This window comes from Mastigoproctus giganteus, chromosome 13 (genome assembly GCF_048544385.1).
Source record: "Mastigoproctus giganteus isolate SK-2022 chromosome 13, ASM4854438v1, whole genome shotgun sequence".
Classification (NCBI taxonomy): domain Eukaryota; kingdom Metazoa; phylum Arthropoda; class Arachnida; order Uropygi; family Thelyphonidae; genus Mastigoproctus; species Mastigoproctus giganteus.
Window position 1 is genome coordinate 9662883 of NC_143587.1, and position 25326 is coordinate 9688208.

The following is a 25326-nucleotide window of genomic DNA, read 5'->3' on the forward strand; positions in this document are numbered from 1 at the left end:
AGTGGAGTCAATATCTAGGTGAATAGTGCCTGTTGCCTACAAACAGTGGCACAGTATTAGGTAAGTGGTCACAATTCACTGATCACTGAGTGTATAAAAGTAAAGAAAAATAATTATTTATTTTCTCCTTCCTTAAAACTTGAACATTTATTATATGCTACTAGTGACACTAGTTTAAAATATTAGCTACAGTTGCTGACAACATTACAGCAATTTTTAATATGAGCACATTGCCTGTTAACAAAGCGAAGCTTGGAATTTTTGTGTGATATTTGTTTGTGATAAGATATTCCTTGTTAACGTTCTTTTACTTTTAAGTGTTTAATTAGGAATGCTGACATGTTGTTCTGATAGTACATCATTAATATAAAAGCATTTTCTTGCAAAGGAATGAGAGTTCTACCCAAACGTTTAGTACTTGCAAATACTAGAAGGGCAGTAAAAGAGTATTGATAAAAATGCTTGGGAATGTTAGCACCCACCAATTATATTTACTTGGTTAACTGCTTTTGAAAAGTTAACTGAAAATTTTTCTTTTCTTTTCTTTTCGAGCCTGGAAAAGTGTTTTGCATTTTTTTTTTACCTAATCAGCAGTTCTCAGATAATTTTATTGCATTTCTCAGGATGCAGAGTTCCCTCCCATAGTCCTATAAGCATATAAAATTCATTAAAATTATATAGTAAATATAATTTAATATACAGGTCGGCCATCACTAATCCAGCCGCCAGTAATCTGGTTCCACCGCTAATTCAGACATAATTTCCACGAACGTAATTTAAAATTTCCTGGGTCGGCGCACCGACTTGCTGCTACTGTTTTGGTAGCGTTGGTTGCAGCATCAGCTGTTGGCACGAACTCGTAAACACTGGGGGTCCATTTCCACTTGTTTTTCTGCATTTATTATTATAACCTGCTCACATTTAGCCCCAGCCATGGTTCCAGTGCATAAAGGAACTGCCTCTCGTGGTGTAAAGCGCAAACGTACATTGTCCATAACAGGTAAAGTTGAACTTCTGAAAAAACTCGACAGCAGTGTATCTGTGAGAAGTTTAACTGTGCTTAATTGTAAATTCCAGAAATTTCTCTCAGTTCCTCTTATTTTAGTAATTTTATTTTAGCCATTCCTTTTAAGATTTTTTTTTTTTACAACACTTATACAAACTTGCCAAAAAATACAACACAATATGATAGATAATACAGCACACTAACGAACTTGTTTTCACAAAATCTGACAATACTGACAAACTTATTGCAACGTTTGAGAGTTTATCTTATCACAATAATTTTATTGCAGCGCTCGCAATAAACTAATCACAAACGAACTTCATATGTATGCCATAATAGTGTCACATGTGTGTGGCCGACATGTCTTCTCAAGAAATTAAGTAACCTACTGGGCCACGTTGGCCACATAAAAAAAAGACACTTTTTTTTTTTTTAATATTTTAAGCGAAAAAAGGACAACACTGACATTACAATATTTATTTTAGAATTACTAAACAAATTATTTGCTAAATATTGTTTGGTCCCTGGGGAAATTTTTTCTTAAACTAGCTTGGCAATCAATGTAGTAAAGGTAGGATGAGGTGGTTAGCTGTTGAGTAAACTGTATGTGCTAAAATAACCACCGATGATCCAGCAAACTCACCAATCTGGCACCCCACAGGTCCCAACGCCGCCGGATTAGTGACACTCGATCTGTAATATTCTTTTTTGTCATTTTTTTTTTTTTTTTTTTTATGGCACTTCCATAGCCAGGTGGGTAGGAGCAGCAGTGCGTAGCACATGCTTCTTGATTAGACCGGGGTTCGAGCCCATGACCACAAAATACGGAGGATGTGGAAAGGTCATGGAATGACCACCGCATATCCCCGGAACAATATGTCCTTAGTTGCTAATGCTCCTAAAAATCAAAATAACATAACATAGGTCATTTTTTATAAATAATATATGAATAAAATACTATCATTTTGATTGTGTATTTAGCATATTCTTATAGTGATGACCAGAAAAATAAAATAAAGAAAATTATTAAGTGGCTAGCAAGATTTTATAAATAAGTATATTTTATTTTTGAAGTGTAAAATGCAAAAGACCATAATTATTTTGGCAAAAAAAACAATAAGCTGACAATAACTTTCAATGCAAGAGCAACTGAGTGATTATTGGAAATTAAATTTAGAAGTTATAGTATGTCTTAAAGTACTGTTTTATTTGACTAAATTCAAAAAATAGCAAGGGCTTAATTTTTCAGTACTCACCTTGATCAATCTGCAATTGTTATGGTTTGAATGGCAAGAGGTGACTAGCTTTAAGGTGATTGGTTCTTAAATTAAGGGGTGGGTAAATAGTAATTATGATGGAAACGGGATTAAAATATGCGCAAGGAAGTAGAAGTGCACTAACTCCATCCTTGGTTGTCATTAAATTGGGAATCTCTAAATAGTGGATAAGCCAAAAGTCGTAATGAAGGACTTTCGTTAAAAAACGTCTTCAGTTGGCAAGTTAAATGAAAAGGGAACACGTACTGTATTTAAGAAGAATTTTGTAATCCCGTGATGCACTTTGTTACTTGCGGGAATCTCAGATTGGTGAAATTCCTGCAAGTAACAGATTGGTGAGATTTAACTTGCCAACTGAAGACCTTTTTTAACAAAAGTCCTTCGTTATGACTTTTGGCTTATCCACTATTTATAGATACCCAATTTAATGACAACCAAGGACGGAGTTAGTGCACTTCTACTTCCTTGCACATATTTTAATCCTGTTTCCATCATAATTACTATTTTCCCACCCCTTAATTTAAGAACCAGTCGCCTTAAAGCTAGTCACCTCTTGCCATTCGAACCATAACAATTGCAGATCGATCAAGGTGAGTACTGAAAAATTAAGCCCTTGCTATTTTTTTGAATTTAGTCCAATAAAACAGTACTTTAAGACATACTATAACTTCTAAGTGTCCAATTATTAGATTTCCTTAACGCATAAAATACACCTAATCTGCACCGTCTATCTAATTTTCATCCCAATGCCTTTGAACTTGCCAGATAGTAAGATACAATTTTCACAAATACTTATCAAGCATTTCATTAACAAATTACATATCACCTTTCTACAGAAATGCCTAAATCACAATGTGATTCTGAAATTCACCCGTATATTTCCAAATAAAATCTACAAAAAGTACCCATGCATCGTGCATCAAACTTCCATCGCCATCATACGAGATGAACTACGGAAAAGATTTAATAAGAAATATCAGCTGCAGCACCAGATACATTATTTAAAATTTAAACTTAAGAGAAGCATGCAACCTAATACCTGGATCGAATTCACAAACCTCAACAATATACGTATTAAAAAATGTACATTCTAAAAAATGGATCACACTTACCCAGGAAACAAAAATAATGGCTCCACAAATTTCCACAGTTAACATTCCTTCTAAAACTTTCACTCCTACCAAAATCGCAAGTTTAGAGCATGGATTCAACTTTGCGATAAAAAGTCATCAATATCCCATAAAATAAAGTATTATTGAACTTCAAACAAAACTCGACATCATCCTGACAAATGGCACATTTTACATCAGACTAACACTATTATTAACTCAAAACTCCCCTCCCAATCTAATATATCCAAACAACAACTCAATGATATTCATAAACTAAGTAAAATCCCCGACATTATTATCCAAAAAGCAGACAAAGGAGATACCATAGTAATTTTAGATAAAGCCACTTATATAGAAAAAATGGAACAAATTCTAGCAGACCAAGACACCTATATAATTAATAATTCCTATAATATATCCAAATTAGAAAACAAGCTTGACATTATCCTTAGAAAACTCCGGTCTAATAAAGTAATCACCCTACATACCTTACAGCAGATTGTCATACGAAGCAATGTTCTCCCCCATATGTTTGGAATTACCAAACTACATAAACCGGGCCACCTTAAGACCAATTATCTCTTTTAGTAAATCCGCCTTCGCAAACCTATCCTCATTTCTAGTAAAAATCATATCTCCACTCACCAGGTTTTCCAAATTTAAAATCGGTAATACCAACCAAACCTTTGAGAAAATTAAAACCACCATAATCGCTGACGATGATATTCTAGCACCATTTTATGTCGTATCACTATACACCAATGTACATATTCCTTTCACTTTACAAGCTCTTCGTGGATATTTAACTTCCGACAATAGTCTCATTAATCGCACCTCCCTTTCTATAAACAATATTTTAGAACTCACCTCTCTACTATTAGACGCTAGGAATTTCAGATTTCGCAATCAGATCTTCCAACAAATATTCGGGTTACACGGGCATCTCTGCTCCCCTTTCCTAAATTTACTTAGCCACAGTTGAAAATAAAATCCTACAACCTTACCCTTCCGAGATAAAGTTATACATGCGATACGCCGATGATGTTCTTTTAATAGGAAACAAAACTATAATTGATAATCTTTTTACAAAATTCAATTCAATTCACGAGATACTTAAATACACACTCGAAATAGAAACCAATAAACAAATTAATTTTCTCAATCTCACCATATATAAAACAGGTACTAAACTAGGAACTAAGATCTATAGAAAACATATACACACACAGGGAAATTCCTACATTTCACATCACACCACCCTTTCAACATAAAAAAATCCGTTCTCTATAACCAAATCTACGACGCCATTAAATTCAGCACCTCACAAGATGACCTATCCAATGAGTTACAATATCTCACAAAAAAATTCATAGCCAGAAATTACCCTCCAAAATTAATCCAACATACCATTTCCATCGCAAAAAATAATATCAATAACCCCATAAAACACATCATAAATAGTAAAACACGTCTTGTCCTTCCTTATCATAGTAATCTTGCAGGACAGTTTCGGCGAATATTTGCAGGTACAGACATCACTCTTATTTTTTCCACTTATAACAAACTCGGATCACTTTTCAATAAATATAAAGAAAGACATAAATATCCAACAAGCAAAATGAATAATATTATTTATTTAATAAAATGTCAACACAATTATAACACCTGTTACATTGGTAGTACCACAACAAAATTCGGATCAACCCAATCATCCAATACCAGAGCATACTACCACTACAATAGCTTCAGAACTGGACAATCTAGCACTGAACTTACTTACTTTGCCCACTCCAACAACCATACTCCCTTAGTTGACTCAGCTATTTCCATATTAAAATTAAAAAACAGTTACAAAATTTTACAATTCGAAGCCCTCGTTATAGAATGGTTTCATCACCATTCCGATATAAATGCGAAACTCCCCTTCAATCTTTCTCCGGTTACTTACGGGAATCTTGCCAATCTGAGATTCCCGCAAGTAACAAAGTGCATCACGGGATTACAAAATTCTTCTTAAATACAGTACGCATTCCCTTTTCATTTAACTTGCCAACTGAAGACGTTTTTTAACGAAAGTCCTTCGTTACGACTTTTGGCTTATTCACTATTTAGAGATTCCCAATTTAACCCAATTTAATGACAACCAAGGACGGAGTTAGTGCACTTCTACTTCCTTGCGCATATTTTAATCCCATTTCCATCATAATTACTATTTACCCACCCCTTAATTTAAGAACCAATCACCTTAAAGCTAGTCACCTCTTGCCATTCAAAACATAACAATTGCAGATCGATCATGGTGAGTACTGAAAAATTAAGCCCTTGCTATTTTTTGAATTTATTTCTTATTTAATCAATATTTTTAATGAACTTCAAACTTAAAAAAAAAAAAATAATAATAATAATAATTTAAAAACCGTTGGTAGTGGCACAGTTTATAAATTATTTGAAAGTACTGTAGCTAAGATAAGAAAGATCTTTATCATTACCCCAAAAAAAGGTTTCCTAATGGAAAGACCTTTTTAATTGCATAATTGTAATTTCAGTAATGTGTGAGTAATGCTTGCATCCTCCACTAGTCTTAATTTTTGTTGTGTATTAGGATTTTTTATCCACTTTGCAGAAAATCTTAGTCTACTTACTATCTTAATTGCACAAGTTTTTTCCCAACATAATCTGATTATCAGTGAGTCAGAAAAGTTCCTTAATATATTTTGTTTTCTTTCTTTCTTTCTTAGATGTAGTGGCATCTACATGAAATGTAGATGCCACTACATCTTTAATAGTATATTTTCTTTATTATATGAACTATTGTTATTTATTTTAAAAAAAAAAAATTATCTGTAATCCAGTGGGATTTTACTCATAAGTGATAATAAATTTGTTTTCATTCAGTCCACTTGTGTTGTTGTATTACGAGGTAGCATTCTGTCTGTAAATATCTTTTGCGCATGATAGTATAAACTTCTTATACTTTTTTTTAAAATTATGGTTTTCAATCTCAGATTTGTTCAATTTGAAAGAAATAGCTTATTAAATATTACTTCAGAAATTATTTATATTTTAATACCGAAGTCTTGGTATTAAAGACTTTAATACCAAGTATTAAAGCAAGTACCAAAAATTTTGGTACTTGCTTGACATTTATATGCATATAAATGTCATTATTATAACAACAGTTGTTTTTTGTTATTATCATATATTATTGTGCGTGTTAATGTGTTTCTAATTGTAATAGCAAATTTTTTGTCATCCCTCTCCTTTCATAACATAAATTAAACATAAACAAGTTTATGTTTAATTTATTATGCTTTTCTTATATATGTAATATATGGTATTTATTTGAACTGTTATACAGGGTGCTCCAAAAATGATGGTCAATAATTTAAAGGCGAAAATACAAACTATAATAAGCAAAAAAGTTCCAGTGAACATCGGGCTGCAAATGAACCTTTTTCAAGATAATGCACATTTTCTATTAAGATCCGGTACTGACTATTGGAGCATAAGTTTAGCAAAAAGCTGTGAATCCTTTGCAAAGGGTGGTTTTATTAACCAAAAGATAATACATTTTAATTTATGTTTTCAACACCACGAGATTTTACAGAAGTTACATGTTATAGGATGTTACAAAAGGTGTTCAAAACGCTGGCCTTACATCCGTACACAGCTTTGTAGTCTTCTCTGCATTGAGTTACGAATCCTCTCAGGCATTCCTGGGTCATTTCTGATTTTCTGAAAGGCTCCTTCAACCCGACCATGCAATTCCTCAGCTGTGTTAATGTCAGAAGTGTGCACCAAACTTTTTAGGATTTAAGTCTAGTGATCTGGGAGGCCACATTTCAGGCCCACCTCTACCTACCCACGGTTGATCATACTTTCTAGTTAGATACTGAGTCACAGCTCGAGCAAAGTGTGCCGGTGTGCCATCATGCATAAACCACATGTTCTGGCATTGCTGGAGTGGAACATTATCATCATCATCATCATCAAGGAGGTCTGGAAGAACATTCTGCAGGAACTGATGGTACAGCTCTCCTGTTAGCCTGTTTGGCAGACAGTGTGGTCCAATTAGATGGTCTCCTAGTAGTCCTGCCCAGACATTCAACGAGAAACGTTACTGATGTCATGACTCGTGAATTGCATTAGGATTTTCGTCAGATCAAATGTGACAGTTATGAAAATTAAAAAATACCACCAGTGAACAAAATGTTGTTTAAAAATTGGGAGTTCAGGACACACTGTTGTTGCATCCACTGGCAGAAGTTCACTCTGGGAGGTAGTCTGTATTGCTGAGACCTTGTACATGCTGGATATGGTAGGGGTACAGTAATTGGCAATGTAAAATTTGCTACACACTGCTATAACTCAGTACATGCTCTTGCAGAGCAACCCTCCTTGTCGAAATTCCTGGATTTTGTTCTATTCTTGCTAACACCCTTTCCTCAACATCAGGTGTTATGCTTTTTAGCCTACATGCTCGTACTCCATGTTCTCTAAGGCGTTGATGTACCCTGATGAATGTGCACCTGTTGGGCTGCCTTCGGTGGAGAAATTCTTCTTGGTACAAATGTGCAGCCTCGAGTGCACTGCTGTTGGTTTTACCATACATGCAATGCATGTCCACATACTCTTTGTTGCTGTAACCTCTTTCCATGTTGACTATCCTTTGACAAGTACTAGTATGCCTGCTACGTCTCAGAGCATTGAGAGAGGGGAAAGGGAGAGAATGAGCATAACCTAACCTAAACAAATCAGTGGTGGATCCCAACTCTGTACAGTTTACCTTGTCAGTGTAGCGCATAATAGCCACTGCTGCTAATGTGCCAGTAAAATTTCAAACCAAACCTTGTCAGTGATGGGTCCCAACTAGAAATGTACAATATCTCAAAAACAATACTCTTAAGGACCCATGTTTACTAGGCTTTTTTGCATATTGTAGTTCACCTTTAAATTATTGACCACACTTTTGAAACACCTTGTATATTTGTGTGCAAGTGCTATATGTGAATATCACACTTATTATATATACACCTTCTCTGAAATTTGTATTAAATTTATATTAGAATACATTTAATATTGGCTAGCTCTCAAATATTTACTCTAATGTAATTTTAATAATAAAAAATGGTTTAAAAATAATTTTGAAATTTAAAATGGTATTCCTCAAACTGGTTGTTAAAATTAAGCTTTAGAATCATATTCTAATTTTGCATCAGAATTTACTCTTATTAAAATACTCACCCGAATATGCATTCAGTGGCCATTAAAATATGACCACAATCATCTAAATAGCATTTCCTGCTCTCTTCTCTCCCTTCCTTTCTCCCAGTCATGGGATAATGGATTGAACACCATGGTATGAAGACCGTTAAATCACCAAATCCAGATATGGATTTAGTGATTTAACTTCTTGTTAGGCTGGTTCAAATAAGCAGTTTTTTTTGGGCTGTATAATATGTGGAACCACCACTGTAATCACTAGTGGTTCTATATGTTATACAGCACATTCAGATTTTTCCTCTATGCATTCAATGGAATTAGGATCTGGAGAATTGGAGAAAAAGAGATGTGAGTGAAGTTTACAGAACCTTCTTTCAAAACCAACCTGATTGGATACTGTTATGCAATAACAAAAGAACTGGATGCAAAAAAAAAATTTTATCATCATACACTTGGATTTCAGGAAAACTTTTGACACTGTTGTACATAAAAGACCACTGTACACATTGGATCAGTTGGCATTAAGGGCAAGTTACTGCTATGGATAAAGGGATGGTTGAGTTGGAAAAGACAGAGAGTGGTTATTAATGGACACTGCTCTTTGTGGACTAATGTTATTAATAGAGTGTCTCAGGGTTCAGTGCGGTGCCCATTGTTTTCTTTATTTATAAATGATATTGATGAAGGTTTATCAGGCTTAATGCCTAAGTTTACAGATGTTACCAAGGTTGGCAGGGTGGTTAATGACAGCAATCAAGGAAAGCTATGCTATTGCAAAAATATCTGGAAAAATTAGGCAGATTGGCTGAGAAATGGCAGTTGAAGTTTAACATTGACAAATGCGAGGTACTGCATGTGAGTAACAGTAATCCCAGATTAACACTGTGTGCTACTACACTCGGGTTGTGAAAAATGAAAAAGACCTGGGAAGTAATTGTGCAGACAGGCTGTCAGGACAGCTCATAGCGTTTACAGGCATTCCGGAGTTTTACTAGCATATATAAGAAGGTGATTATTCCATTGTATAAGGTGTTTAGGCTGCATCTTGAGTACTGCATACAAGTCTGGAGGCCTCATTTTAGTAAGGATGTAGATATACTGAAACAGGTGCAGAGAAGGGCAACAAAATTAATAAGGAGAACAGAAGGGTGATCTTACCAAGAAAGGCAAAATGCTGTGTTTGGAGACCAGGCACCTGCTAGGTGATCTGATTGACGTGTTTAAGGCTTTGAATGAATTCAGCAAGGTCAATGCTGATAGCATTATTCATCTTTCACAGGAAGGATGGTTGCAAAATAGATGTTCAGGAGTTTGCTTTTAGCCAGCAGGTAGTTGATTGTTGGAACAAACTACCATCTGTTGTGGAAGTGAGTAGTTTGCCAATCTGTTTGTACAATCAGTTTGAAGACAGTCAACTAGATGTGCTGTTTCATGGGGAAGAGCAAAAAAAAACCAGTTTAATGCTTGTGTTGTGTTTTTTTTTTTTTTTTTTTTTTGCCATGATTGATATAATTATAATTATCACTTTACAAATGTTCACACATTAGTATGTTGTGAATACATACTAATGTGTGAGCGTTAGTATGTATTCCAAGTCCTTGAGGTTGTCACAGACATTCTCTCAGATATGCCATAGAAGCTGTACTTGCTACCTGGGAGTCTAAAATGCTGATGGAACTGATATTCGGGTGACACTCAAGTCAAGTGGACCCAATTTCGGCGAAGTCCGGACAGTCTGTGACAGCCAAATCCTCTGCTTGCACCTTCACGATGGTGGGACTGTTAGTAATCCTGGGTATAACCTCCATGCACAAGTACATGGTGGGTGACCACCCAGGTGTGAACTGACGTAAGCAGGGGTCAAGGTGTGGTGCCCACATCACATGGAGGAAGGCTGCCCTTCTATGTTACCAGGCAGTACTAGGTGGTAGATGACTCTCATCAACCGGTGCAATACCACCACTTTGCTTATTGGAGGCTTGAAGTGGTGGTACCCATGTTTAGTCTCTAGAGCTAAGTTCCGGTCAACCCTTCCCTATCTATTCCATCATGCAGTATGATTGATGACTTTTGAGGTTATGATGAACATCGTGGCGAGATCAAATATTCCTTAGATTTCGAGGGTACAGCTCTAAAACGGTGTTCGCAGGCCGGCCGCTAGTTAGTACACTGGACTGAACACATTGGGAACTCTCTAGGAGGCTTCTGGATCAGCTAGTGTATAATCTTGCTACCTCTACTCTGCCAGATAGTGACCAGAGGGAGTCCGAGTAGTGTGTATGCAGGGAGCATTGCCGAGGCCATGTTATGTCAAAGATCTGGGTATATTCTTACCATGTGTACGCCATATCCAAAAATTTCATTACTTCATACAGCATGTGCCACCCACCTTTTCTTACTATTGAATGCACCATGAATTGTCAAACTAATAGAGCAAGCTTATCTGCGAAAAGATCTAAACCTCCCAAACACTTCCTAATTCATTTCACAGATATATGTGGTCTCAATTCTAATCTCAACGATGTCTATTTCCACTTGCAGTCTGCCAAACCCCATGTACTTTTTCTGACAGAATCTCAGTTATCAGTTGATTCAACTACTGCTCATCTCAGATGCCCAAATTATTCGCTGTATGATTCCTTTTGCCTCAAAGGTGGTACTTGTGCATATGTCCGTTCTGATATTCCCTGTCAGAGATGTGGCAATTTGAAGTCTCTTCTCTTTGATCTTCTCTGGCTTAAAATCTCTCTACCATTCCCCCAACTCCACTAATCACTTGGAGCTCTTTGACTTCCTCTCTTTGCAACTTGACTTTTTCCAGTCCAACTTTCCTAACAGTGAGGTAATTTTCTTTGGTGATTTTAATGTTCACATCTCCAGCTGGCTTCTGTTTTCTAGTCACACCAACCCAGCTGGTCGAGATGCTGAGGCTTTTGCAATTACTAATGACCTTGCACAGATTGTTCATTTACCTACAAGAATACCAGACAATCCTAATCATACAGCCAACACGCTTGATCTTTTTCTCACAAACAACCCTTCTAAGTACACGGTCGAAGTGAGAGATCCTTTAGGCACTTCAGATCACAACTTGGTGATTGTCTCTTCTCCAATGGAGCCTTTATTTCATGGCTATTCCCAACCTCGTGTTGTTTGGCATTAAAAGAATGCAAAATGGGATGACCTGCGAGATTTCTTTTTTTCTTTACCTTGGTCAGATTACTGTTTCAAAACTTCTGATGTCAACGTTTGCTCAGATCGTGTCAGTGAAATTATTCTTGCAGGAATGAAATCCTTTATCCCACACTCCACTTTAAAACTCGTCATTTATCTAAACCTTGTTTTTCCATTAAATGTTCTAAGGCTTTTCAAGAGAAGAATGTTGCATATTGTAATTGGCTTGTTTCTAATTCTTCCTTTTTCATTTTCTGCCTATACCAAAGCTTGCAACAATTGTAAAGCAGTTATTAACTAGTCCAAACTAGAGTTTGAACAGGCTAAGAGTAGAAAACTTGCTTCTTTGTTCTTGTCCTAATGGTAGCCGAGCATTCTGGTCTCTTGCCAAAGCTATTGGCCGCAACTTTTGCCCATCTCTGCTTCCACCTCTATCCAAACCAGATGGTTCTGTTGTCACTTCAGCCAAGGATAAAGTTGACCTGCTAGCATCCCATTTTTCTTCCAACTCATGTATTAATGATCTTGGTAAAACACCTCCCACCATTCCCAACACGCTCCATTCAATGCCTCCTGTGGTCTTCCATCAAAATGATGTCAGAAGGATTTTGACGAATCTTGATGCTAAGAAAGCTCCAGGTCCTGATGGTATTTCTCCACTTGTTCTCAAAACCTGTGCTCCTGAACTTACTCCTATTCTTTGCCACCTTTTTTTCACTTTCTTATTCCAAAGGTGTTTTTCCTTATGCTTGGAAATTTGCTCATATCCAGCCAGTTCCTAAAAAGGGTGACAAATCTCTCCCGTCCAATTATCGTCCCATTGCAATTACTTCTACTCTTTCTAAAGTAATGGAGAAATCAATTAACTGCCAACTCTTAAACTACCTAGAAACCTTCTGTCTGATCAGCGATCGCCAGTATGGATTCCGTCAGTGTCAATCCACCGGTGATATTATGGCTTATGTTACCCATTTATGGACTAATTCAATGGAAAGGTTCAGTGAATTAGTTGCTCTTGACATTTCAAAGGCTTTCGATCGTGTTTGGCATAAAGGTCTTCTAAACAAGCTTCCATCTTATGGTTTGCCAACTGTTTTTTGTAATTGGTTATCCAATTTTCTCTCTGATCGCTCACTGAGGGTGATGGCTCTCTGTCTTCTAACTTTTCCACTAATGTTGGTGTCCCCCCAAGGTTTCAGTTCTTTCCCCCACTCTTTTCCTCTTGTATATTAATGAACTTCCATTGACTGGAAATCCTATCCATAGTTTTGCCAATGATAGCACATTGTATTCTACTTTCCATTTTGAGAAACCTTGCCCTGCTCAATCAGCTTCAACTTCTCGGAAATCTGCTACCAATTCCTTAAATGGCGATCTTCAGATAATTCTCCAGTGGGGCAAAGACAACTTAGTTGATTTCAACCCTTCTAAAACTCAGTCTTGTCTTATATCTCGCAAAAAGGATTCTTCTGCTCCTATGCTTATCTTTAGTGACACTCCAATTTTTAGGCAAAATGATATGTCTCTTTTTGGGATTACCCTGACTTCTAATCTCTCTTGGCACAAGCACATTACAAATATTGCTACCTCTGCATCTAAAAAACTTGGTTTTCTCTTTCGCTCTCGGTGTTACTTTTCTTCCAAACAGCTGCTCACTCTGTATAAATCGCAAATCTGCCCTGCCATGCAATATTGTTCCCACATCTGGGGTGGTGCCCCCAAAACCTCTCTCAGGCTTCTTGATTCCATTCAGAAGAGGGCAGTTAGGTTAATTAATGATTAGTCTCTCCACTCACTGTCTCATAGATGTACTGTTTCTGCTGCATGCCTCTTGAACAGATACTTCCACAGGCGCTATTCTTCTGAATTGTTTTCTATAATTCCCGCTCTCTCTTTCAAAACAGTCTGAACACGTGCAGCCAACATCCATTTACTGTCCAACTTCAAACTCACAGAACCAACTTTTCATCTTCCCCGTTTATTCATTCAACTGCCGTTTTCTGGAACAATCTTCCTTCGTATGTATTTCATGAAAATTACAGTCTACAGAAGTTCGAGTCCAATGTCAACAAATAAATATCTTCTTTCGTCTTCTCAACCTCCAAACCAAGCACAGTACTAAGTACTATTTGGGGTTTACATTAAAAAAAAAAAAAAAAAAAAAAAAATACCATCATGGTAGGTATTTATATTTTATTGGCTGCTGAGTGTATATGTGAAACTTACAAGTCAAGGTAAAGTTTATTGCAATTAATGTATATCTTTAAATTGTGCACCAACTTTTATCATTTTTCTTATGTGCCTTTCTTTTATACACACAGTTGTATATGAGGGATGTCAACAGAGAAGACCATTCAATACGTTCTCCCATAAGTTGGCAGTAGAATTGGCTGTCACAATTTGAACCGAATAAACACCAATTCTTTTCTCAAGCCCATAGTGATTTCCACTTGTCCCCAAAACTGAATAATATCCTCAAGTGCAGAAATTTTCTGGCAGCCAAGACAGTTTCTGTTCCCTTTTGACAATTCTCAAACAAATGCCTGTGCAAATGAAAGGCTCCTTAGGAAAAACCATAAATTTGGTATGCAATCCTAAGATTAATATAAAATGTAAAGTTAATGTTTCAATTCTTTGTTAGACAAAATATGAATTTTTAGACAATCAACTGCAGCAATCATTTAAATAAATGATTGCTGCAGTGTAAACAATAAGAAACAAGCTGATTATGGACAAGGGCTAATTAATTTTAATTTGATTATTTTTTATCATTTAAAATAAAAAAGATTAATATCGAATCTTAGTGTCTTAGAGTCTTCATCTTCTTCCTTTTATGTAGCCTGTGATCCTTCCACCATCAGAAGGTGCTATTTCAGCAGAAATGGCTTCAGAAATTGAAAAGATAGTCAAAGAGAGAATGGTGTGTCTTGATGGCAGATTTATTCTTCCATTTGCATGTTTGCATGGACACATTATCTTCCGCACGCTTTGCTGTGTGTGTGTGTGTGTGTGTGTGTGTGTGTGTGTGTGTGTGTGTGTGTGTGTGTGTGTGTGTGTGTGTGTGTGTGTGTGTGTGTGTGTGTGTGTGTGTGTGTGTAAATATCCACATCTGCATACTTTTAATTAGAAATATAATTGTGTTATTGTTTCTTTAATAATTGCAAGTTACCGTATTTTTTGTGACTTTCTGTATTGTTTTTTCTGTTAATTACAAATTTCTGAACTGCTAAAATATTGCATAAATCAAGTGCCTTGTAGATGAAAATTAAATCTTTATAATGATTTTTTTTTTAAAATACTGATATTTCATGAATAATAAAATTGTTTACAGTTTCCTCTGTGACAGTATATTGAATTTGCCACTTTTTACTCATTTGTAGAGGACTGGATTGATTCAAATCTCATTGATGACTGGAGAAATTTTTCTGAAGGTCTCTTTGTGGCTGTAGTTAGTTGATGAGAGAGAGAGAGAGAGAGAGAGAGAGAGAGAGAGAGAGAGAGAGAGAGAGAATGCAAATTGGCCATCAAACACACACACAAAGCGTAATACACAAAATAGCAATTGTGGTTATTACCAGAAAATAGATAGTCCTCTCTTTAGTCTTATGTTTCATGGATTATATGACACACTCTTTCTTAGTTCAGTCTGACAGACTGATCTTTACAAATCACTGGAAATCTGTCTTTTGTAGTCATCCATGCAAAGTTTTCATGGGTCATTGATAGTGTGTACTTGTTTGTTCTTTCTCTGTGGTGATAGATTTTGAGTGTTTTACCTCAAAATTGCTGATCAAACACCAACTTTGTTTATTTAGTTTTGATTGTTTGTTTCTTACAGGAAAACAAAGTGAGTAACAAATTGCCAACAGAGAACAGTTTTCAGTTTGAACAAGGTTCTTTGCAATCATCTATGCCCTTCTTACTTTAATTAAAGTAGTAATAGAAGTATTTATGAGAGCAACTATAAAATATATAAAACTGTTCCATATATGTATGGAACAGTTTTATATATTTGGGTTCCCAAAACTGTACACAGGTCCTTGAGGCTGTCACAGACATTCTCTCAGTGACACTCAACTCAAGTGGACTGAATTTTGGGAACATCTGGTCCTTCTGTGACAACCAAATCCTCTGCTTGCACTTTCACAATGGTGGGACTGTTAGTAAGTAACCCTGAATATAACCCCCATGTGCAAGTCGTGAAATATGGCACCTTGTATAGTGGAGATGACCACTCAGGTTCAAACAAATGTAAGAAGGGATTCAGGTGTAGCTTCCAGACCACACAGAGGAATTTCATCCCTCTGTGTTACCAGGCATACTAAATGGTAGATAACTCTCATACTACTTTGCTTATATTCTCATACTACTTTGGCTTGAAATAGTTAGAACCCATGTTCAGACTCCAGAACAAAGCTTCAGCAAACTATTCCCCCCCCCCATCTGTTCCATCATGCAGTATGATACATGGTTTTTGAGGTTATGATGTCATCCTGGTGAGTTCCAATATTCTCTACATCTCAAGGGTACAGTTCTAAAATGGTGTTTGCAGGCTGGTGCTAGATAGTAAGATTCGTAACTCTCTTGGATGCTTCCAGATTAGTCAGTGTATAATCTCACTGCCTTTACTCTGCCAGATTAGGGACTGGAGAGAGAGAGAGAGAGAGAGAGAGACTGTGTCCAAGTAATGTGCACTTGGGGGGGGAGGAGCATTATCAAAGCCATGCTATGTCAAGGTGCTGGGTGTACACTATATCCAAAAATTTCATTACTTCATGTATATCCCCCAACCTTTTCCTCCTACTCAGTACATCATGAATAGTCAAACTGATAAACCAAACCTATCTGTGAAAAGACCTACACCTCCAAAACGCTTCCTCATTCATTTCAAAAATATACATAGTTTCAGTTCCAATCTCAATGATGCCCATTTCTACTTAGTCTGTCAAATACTTTTTCTGACAGAATCCCAATTATCAGTTGAATCAACTACTGCTCATCTGAGTTGTCCTAATTATTCACTGCATGATTCCTTTTGTGTCAAATATGGTACTTGTGTATATGTCTCCTCTGATATTCCCTGTCAGAGACTTAGTAATTTGGAATCTCCGCTTGGTTTAAAGTCTCTCTACCCCATTCACTCAAATTCATCTGTTGCCTCTATCATTCTCCCAACTCCACTAATCACTTGGAACTCTTTGAAACTTGACTTTCTCCATTCAAACTTTCCTAATAATGAGGTAATTTTCCTTGATGAGTTTAATGTTCACAACTTCAGCTGATGTCTGTTTTATAGTCACACAGACCCAGCTGGTCGAGATGCTGAGACTTCTGCAATTACTTAATGACTTTGCACAGATTGTTCGTTTACCTGCCAGAATATCAGACAGTCGTAACATACATCCAACATTCCTCATCTTTTTCTCACAAAAAACCCTTCCAACAGCATGGTTGAGGTGAGTGGTCCTTTAGACACCTCAGATCCCAGCTTGGTGATGGTCTCTTCTCCAATGGAGCCTCTTTCTCATGGCTTGGGATTCTCAGCCCAGTGTTGTTTGGTATTACACGAATGTAAAATGGGATCATCTACAAGATTTCTTTTCCTTGGTTGAATTACTGTTTTTAATATTCTGATGTCAACATTTTCTCAGATCATGTCAGTGAAATTATTCTTGTAGGGATGAAATCCTTTATTCCACACTCCATCTTAAAATCTTGTCATTCATCTAAACCTTCCTTGATTTTTCAATAAATGTGCTAAGGCTGTTCAAGATAAGGATGTTGCATGTTGCACTTGTCTTGCATCCAAATCTTCGGGTTCATTTTCTACCTACACCAAAGCTCACAACAATTGTAAAGCGGTTATTAATCAGGCCAAACTAGATTTTAAACAGGCTAAGAGTATAAAACTTGCTTCTTGTTCAAATGGCAGTTGAGCATTCTGGTCTCATACTAAAGCTACAAGTTTTGCCCATCTGTGTCAAAACCAGATGGTTTTATTGCCAACTCAGCTAAATATAAAGCTGACCTGCTAGCTTCCTACTTTTCTTCTAAGTCATGTGTATTGATGCTCTTGAAATAATTATCTCCTTATCCAAGCTGTTAAAATTATTTCACTGCCTAAGACAATGAAATAATTTTAACAGCTTGGACAAGAAGATAATCATGCCACTTCCTACCTTTTCAATACCCTCCACTCAGTGCCTCCTGTAATCTTTCATCAAAAGGATATCAGAATTTTTAACAATCTTGATTCCAAGAAAACACCAGGTTCTGATGGTATTTCTCCACTTTTTGCTCCTGAGCTTATTTCTGTTCTGTGTTGCCATTTTACACTTTCTTATTTCACTGGTGTTTTTCCTTCTTGGAAATTTGCTCATATCTAGCCCATTTCTAAAAAGAATGACAAATCCCTCCTATCCAATTATCATCCCATTGCACTTGTACTCTTTCTAACATGATGGAGAATAGCTGACTAAACTATCTGGTAACCTTCCATCTGATCAGTGATCACCAACATGAATTCTGTCAGTGTTGATCCACTGGTGATATACTGGCTTATGTTACCCATCTGTGGACAAATTCAGTGGAAAAATTTGGCGAAACTCAAGCAGCTACTCTTGACCTTTCAAAGGCTTTTGATCTTGTTTGGCATAAAGCTCTTCTAAATAAGCTTCCATCTTATACTTTGACAACTTTTTTTATAGTTAACTTAGTTAGTCAGAGATAACATAGTTATTTCAATCGTTTCAAAACTCAGTCTTATCTTATATCTTGCAAAAAAGGATTCTTCTACTGCTGTGCTTACCTTCAACAACACTCAGATTTATAGACAAGATCAATTATTGATGTTAAATTATTGATGTTAGCAGCACCTAACAATGGAACGTAACAAAAATACAGATTGCAACAATACAAATACTTGTATTGTTGCAATCAGATGGGTAATTAGGCTATTGGCTTGGATTTTGCTAACCTCTTCCAAACGTTGATTCAGTAGAGTAAGTAACGGACATGTGCATAAAACATTACATTGTTCATACTAAATATTTCAGACTGAAGTGTGATGCTAATGTTACTAACGTTGATTCGGTAGAGCGAGTAGCAGGCATCAGCATAAAACGTTACATCATTCATAACTTCGGTTCTAGCTGTTCAGTTTTAAAATGGTTCTGATTTTAATTTTGTTTTTACATAAAACATCTTTCATGTGTACAGGGTACACACTTTTTTTCATCTTTTCAACCTTCGTGCCATACGTGGTACTAAGTACTGTAGGTTTTAATACCTCTTTTGCTTGGTGTCCATTAAAAATAATAAAAGCGGTCAGAAAAACCTTTGGTTTCCTTATCTATCCTAGCTCTCATCCAGAAGACCAATATTCTGGTCTTCTGGACGAGGAAGATAAAATGCAATTTGGTTATTAGAGACTATAAGTACAGATTCTTATTCTCCATGAAAAATAAGCATTATTCTTCTTAATACTTCTAAAGTAAAATATGAAGAGGTGTCCACTGCTATACTTGCAAAAAATTAATTTTAGTCCAGGAATTAACTAGAAACATCTTTACAGATATAACCCTGCAAACAAGATATAGTTGTCCCTTCAGTTAACAGAACCCAAGAAATACTTTAAACTGCTACAGTCCTCCCACCCTTCTGAAAGTGAAATTCTCATTCATTCCTTTGATACTGAAATTTCTTTTGGCATTATCCATTTTATAACATTTTGTATACATTTTGAATACTACCCACTATTGGATCCTGCACTATTATATACTTAATACTGTTGGACTCCCTGGTGCATTATAGCCTTAGTTGCTAATGCGCCAATAAAATCCAAACCAAACCTGTTGGAATCCTTGGTGGGAACCAGGGCAAGGTTATTTGAACACCTCTTTTCCTCTCTGACATTTTGGAATAAATAAAAACAATCCAATTTATTCAAAAATCTGATTGTATTTAGTGTTTTGTTGGTCAACAAATTTTCATTCATTAAGGCATTCCATTGGACTGATGCAGTTATAACATTGCCCGGTGTGCAAAACAGTGATTGTTTTGCACACCGGGCAATTTGTTTTCGGTTGGTTGTGTAAAATATCTTGTGAGGAGGATGATATTGTCATTAATCTCCTTACTCTATTTCAATATTTGAAACAAAATAGAATTAAGAAAAGCGAATGTTGGTTTCATTCTTATCCTTTAAACTGCAAAACATTTACTGTGTATTTAGAGAAAGTTTCCCAGAATTATTTTAGAAAATGGAATAAGCAGAAAAAGAATACCCATTCTAAACGGTGCCATGAGCATTGAACAACCATTAGTTAATAACACTTATGTAAAAGTACTTTATTAACTTCTATATTTATTACAATATGAAGAGCCCCATTACTTAATATTACAGTAATACTCATTTCTAAAATTAGTAACATATTTCTGTTTTCATTGATGTGCTGAAAAATATAAATTATAAATAGTTATTAATGACATAAAATATAATGCCTTTTCTATGTATTCTTGATAAATATATGAATGTGGTATCTAACTTAAGAAATAATAACTTCGTCCTTTGTTGTTGTTTTAACTCAAACTCCACTAACAAATTAATCTTAGCTTCTTGATCTTTAGGTGGCACTACAGCTACATGAAGGAGGGAGAAATCCACTCTCCCCTGTTTCAACATTGCTACATTTGGGCACTGGTGGACAATACAAATCAGCAACCAATAGAAGCCGTGAACTTGTCTCCTACACTTGAAAACATGATAATGACAGATTTTACAAAATAAACTGATTCATAGCCAAAACCTAGCACCATTGTTTCTGTTACTTCGCTCAACCAGTGATCAGTTTCACTCAACCATACATGGGCAATCTGTCTTTGTTATATAGACATTTCCTAATTCAGAAATATCTTAAAATGTGACTAATTTCCCCAAGCAGTGGAAATGACAAACTACTGCCAGTCTGAAAAACTACATAAAATTGCATCCTTTGGTGGCACTGGTAACAGTCACCCCTTGTATTAGTTTAAACACTTCAAGAGGTGTTATTGCTGAATATGACTTCATTGTGTAAGATTCATGTGCAAATGAACAGGTGAGAGAATAGATGATACCATCCTTTCTGATTCATGAAATACACCTTACAAATGGATCCTGAGCTACAGACACCTATTATGGTTCAAGAATCCTCATATGTGGGACATTTAACATATGAGAGAAATGGCATGCCAGACAGACTGGTCAAATTAATGCCACATTTGCATTGCCTTGTGCAATGTGGATTATGTACTTATTGAATTTGCTATGAGAAAGGGTTTTCAGGATAATGAATTGTATTTAATTTTTTTTGTATTACAATTCCATTGTATAGATACAGGATATGACAGGTGGGAAGATTATCTTTAACCCTGAGGTCGTTCCCTCAAGAAATTGTTAGACTTTGATATGGAAAGGGTGTAATTTTTGTTGTTGTTAAGGCTGACTTTCTTTCGTCATTTTTCCATGCTAACACCGATACTTAGCAGTGGCAAGTGATGCAAGAAAGCAAGCTTATACAGCATCATCCAAAAAAAAAAAAAAAAAAAAAAAGCCACAACATCTCCCATTTCACCTGCTCATTTCCTCCAGTAGTTTGTGTAGTTCTTCCTTGAATTAATTTAAACTATCAGCTTCCAGAACAACAGATGGCAGTGTGTTCCAACAGTCAACCACCCATTAGCTAAAGACAAACTTCTGCACATCTGTTCTGCAACTGTCCTTCCTCAATTTGAATTTGTTTCCCCTCATGTGCATAATCTGAGCAAGAAGAAGAATCCTATCAGCTTGAGCTTATTCAAAACCTTAACTCAAATCAGATCACCTTGGAAGTGCCTAGTCTCCAGCAACTGCAATTTGCAAAACTGAAGCCTTTCTTTAGTAAGGGCACCCCTTCTTTCCCCTCACCATTCTTGTTGCTCTTCTCTGTACTCCTTCCAGCAGCTCTACATACTTCCTATAATGAGGCCTTCAGTGCTGTATGCAATACTCAATTTGTGGTCTGATCACTGACAAAACCCTATGAGCTGTTCTGGCAGCTTGTCTGCATTGCTCAGAGAGCTGCATAACTGACTGACTGCATGATTGCCTCCAAGTCTTTTTTCATTTTCCACTAACCTTAGTATAGTACCACACAGTTCGTATGTTACTCTAAGGTTACTGCTGCCCGTATGCAGTACTTTGCATTTAACAATGTTAAATTTCAATTGCCATTTCTTAGCCCATCTGCCTAACTTTTCTAGATCATGTTGCAGTAGCAAACCTCATTATTGTCAAACCACCCTGCCAACCTTTGTATCATCTCCAAACTTGGACATGCCTGATATGCCTTCATTAATATCAGTGATAAATATAATAAACAACAATGGGCCCAACACCGAACCCAGAGGTACTCTACTAATAACATTAGTCCACGAAGAGCAGTTTTCATTGATTCTCTCTCTCTCTCTCTCTCTCTCTCTCTCTCTCTCTCTCTCTCCCCCCCCCCCATAACAGCAACGTACCTTTAATGCCACACCTGCTCCAATTTGTATTGCAGTGTCCAAGAATACTGTACTGAATCCAAGATATATTCTTGGATTCAGTATACTGAATCCAAGAATATCGTATCAGAATTATTTTTTGCATCCAGTTCCTTTGTGACCACATCGTAGTATCCAATCAAATTGGTCCATTATTTTTCCTGGAGCAGAAGTTACATTAATAGGTCTGTAATTATTCATGTCACCTTTGATTTCCCTTTATGAATTGGGGATACATTTGCATTTCCAATCTGTGGACACCTCCCCTGAATCAAGGATGCTCTCATAATTAGCATTAGAGGCATATGATGCAAGAAAGCAAGCTTATGCAGCATCAGCCAAAAAAAAAAAAAAAAAAAAACGCCCATTTCACCCCTCCATTCATTCCAAGTACCTGTCCAGATCAGCCTTAAATTTATTTAGGCTATCAACTTCCACGATAAAGGATGGAAGTCTGTTCCACTAACGAACCACCCGCTGGCTAAAGGCAAACTTCCGCACATCTATCCTACATCTGTCTTTCCTCAATTTGAATTTATGCCCTCTCAAATGATTATTCTGAGCAAGAGGAAGAATTCCATCAGCATTGAGCATGCTCAAACCATTCTAGGCTTTATTACACCTCAATCAGATCACCTAATAATGTGCACTCTTATGATAGCCCTCATTACCTAGAAGCTAGGTTACTTGTATTATTCTCTCAAGGCTAGAATTTTTTAGTTTAAAAGTCTTTCAAAACTGATACATTACTCACTGCCTAAACATTTTTTTTTTTTTTCTCCACAAACACAACTACTCAGACAATGAAAGTCATATCAACAACTCAGTGAACCAAACTTATCAACTGCATTGTTTCCAAGTGATGTAACTGTGGGCCAGATAATCTAAATTATTGCCAACATTGGCTTTATCTTGAAATGCCTTAACCCTGCTGTTTTCCTTATATCTGCTATATACTTGTACCGTGGGTCATATAAGCCCAATGTACTTTATAAGTTTTTGTTAGGAAATGAAAACATGATGTGAAGTAAATATTTTATTATGTAAGAACAGAAACGGTGTTGTTTGGTATAAGGATATATATTATAATAATGGTAAAGTAGAAAATGTTTATAATTTGCAAATAAACAAAAATTTCAACTCTAAAGTGTTTGCAATTAAGGCAGTTCATTTGTGTGACATGAACTTTACACAAATACTTATTGCACATGTAGCATTTCACATTAGTTTTGTTGTCACAAATTGAAGGGCAAAAATTGCATCGGGCTTGTTTACTGGGAGCAGACGATTCTGATGCTAACGTCTCTTGAAGACTTTACGTCAGAAGCTTGATTGATTCTGAGTTATTTTGTTTCAGTGTTAATATATGGAGTTATCGGTGACTTTAGCATTAGCATTAGCATTACTAGAGGCATTTGATGCAAGAAAGCAAGCTTATGCAGCATCAGCCAAAAAAAAAAAAAAAAAAACCCACTTCCACTTCACCCCTCTGTTCGTTCAAAATACCTGTCCAGCTGAGCCTTAAACTTATTTAGGCTATCAACCTCCACCACAAGGGATGGCAGTCTGTTCCACCAACCAACCACCCGCTGGCTAAAGGCAAATTTCCGCACGTCTATCCTACATCTCTCTTTCCTCAATTTGAATTTATGCCCTGTCAGGTGATTTTTCTGAGCTAGAGGAAGAATCCCATCAGCATTGAGCATGCTTAAACCATTCAAGGCTTTATACACCTCTATCAGATCACCTCGCTGGTGCCTAGTCTCCAGACACTGTAATTTGCAAAACTTAAGCCTTTCTTCGTAAGAGCACCCCTTTGTTCCATTCACTAATCTTGTTGCCCTTCTCTGTACTCGTTCCAGCAGCTCTACATCCTTCTTCAAATGAGGCCTCCAGACCTGTATACAGTACTCTAGGTGTGGCCTGACCATTGCCTTATACAATGGAATAATCACCTCCTTATCCCTGCTGGAAAAATTCCTGTAAATCATTGACAATACTCCATGAGCTACTCTTGCAGCCCGTCTGCACTGCTCAGAGAACTTCATATCTGCCTGCACAATCACCCCCAAGTCCCTTTCATTCTCTACCACTGTCAGTGTAGTACCACAGAGTTGATACGTTGCTCTGGGGTTGCTGTTTCCCATGTGTAGTACTTTACATTTTTCAATGTTAAACTTCATTTGCCACCTCTCAGCCCATCTGCTCAAACTTTCCAGATCCTGTTGCAGCAGCATAGTGTCAGTAGTGTCCTTGACAACCCTGCCAACCTTTGTATCATCTGCAAACTTGGACATTAAGCTTGATATACCATCATCAATATCATTTATAAATACAGAAAACAATAATGGACCCAACACTGAGCCCTGAGGGACTCCACTAATAACATTAGTCCACGATGAGCAGTGTCCATTGATTACCACTCTCTGTCTTCTCCCACTCAACCACCCCTTTATCCATAGCAGCAATTTGCCTCCAATGTCACACTGCTCCAGTTTGTGTAGCAGTCTTCCATGTGCAACAGTATCAAAAGCCTTTCTAAGATCCAAGTATATAATATCAAAGTTATTCCCTGCATCCAGTTCTTTTGTGACTGCATCATAGTATCCAATCAGGTTGGTCAGGCAAGACTTCCCCTTAACAAAACCATGCTGTGTCTGAGCTATAACTGAAGTCTTGTCTAAATGATCCTGCAGTGCTTCTTTAACCAGTGCCTCCATTAATTTTCCTGGAACAGAAGTTAAGCTCACCGGTCTATAGTTACTTGTGTCAGCCTTTGATCCTCCTTTGTGAATTGGGGTCACATTTGCACATTTCCAGTCTATGGGTACCTCCCCTGAGTCCAAGGAAGCTCTCATAATTATGGCTAAGGGTTTGCTTACTTCCTTTGCTGCCTCCTTTAATATAACTGGATAGATCCCATCCACCCCGGGTGCCTTTCTTGTGTTTATCTTCAACAGTTTCTCCTCCACTT

The 25326-nt window shown here is 36.7% G+C and overlaps 1 protein-coding gene across 3 annotated transcripts in view; it reads left to right on the forward strand.

Annotated features, from left to right (window-relative positions):
• Positions 1–25326, forward strand: part of trio (trio Rho guanine nucleotide exchange factor) — a 996553-nt gene that overhangs the window by 867523 nt on the left and 103704 nt on the right. For 2 of the 3 annotated variants that reach the window (XM_090387950.1, XM_090387952.1), the window contains one exon: positions 14632–14712. The exons of the other annotated variant lie outside the window; for it this stretch is intronic. In XM_090387950.1, coding sequence (XP_090244076.1) covers positions 14632–14712 — 81 coding nt within the window. The remainder of the gene's footprint in view (positions 1–14631; positions 14713–25326) is intronic. 3 annotated transcript variants of the gene reach the window in all.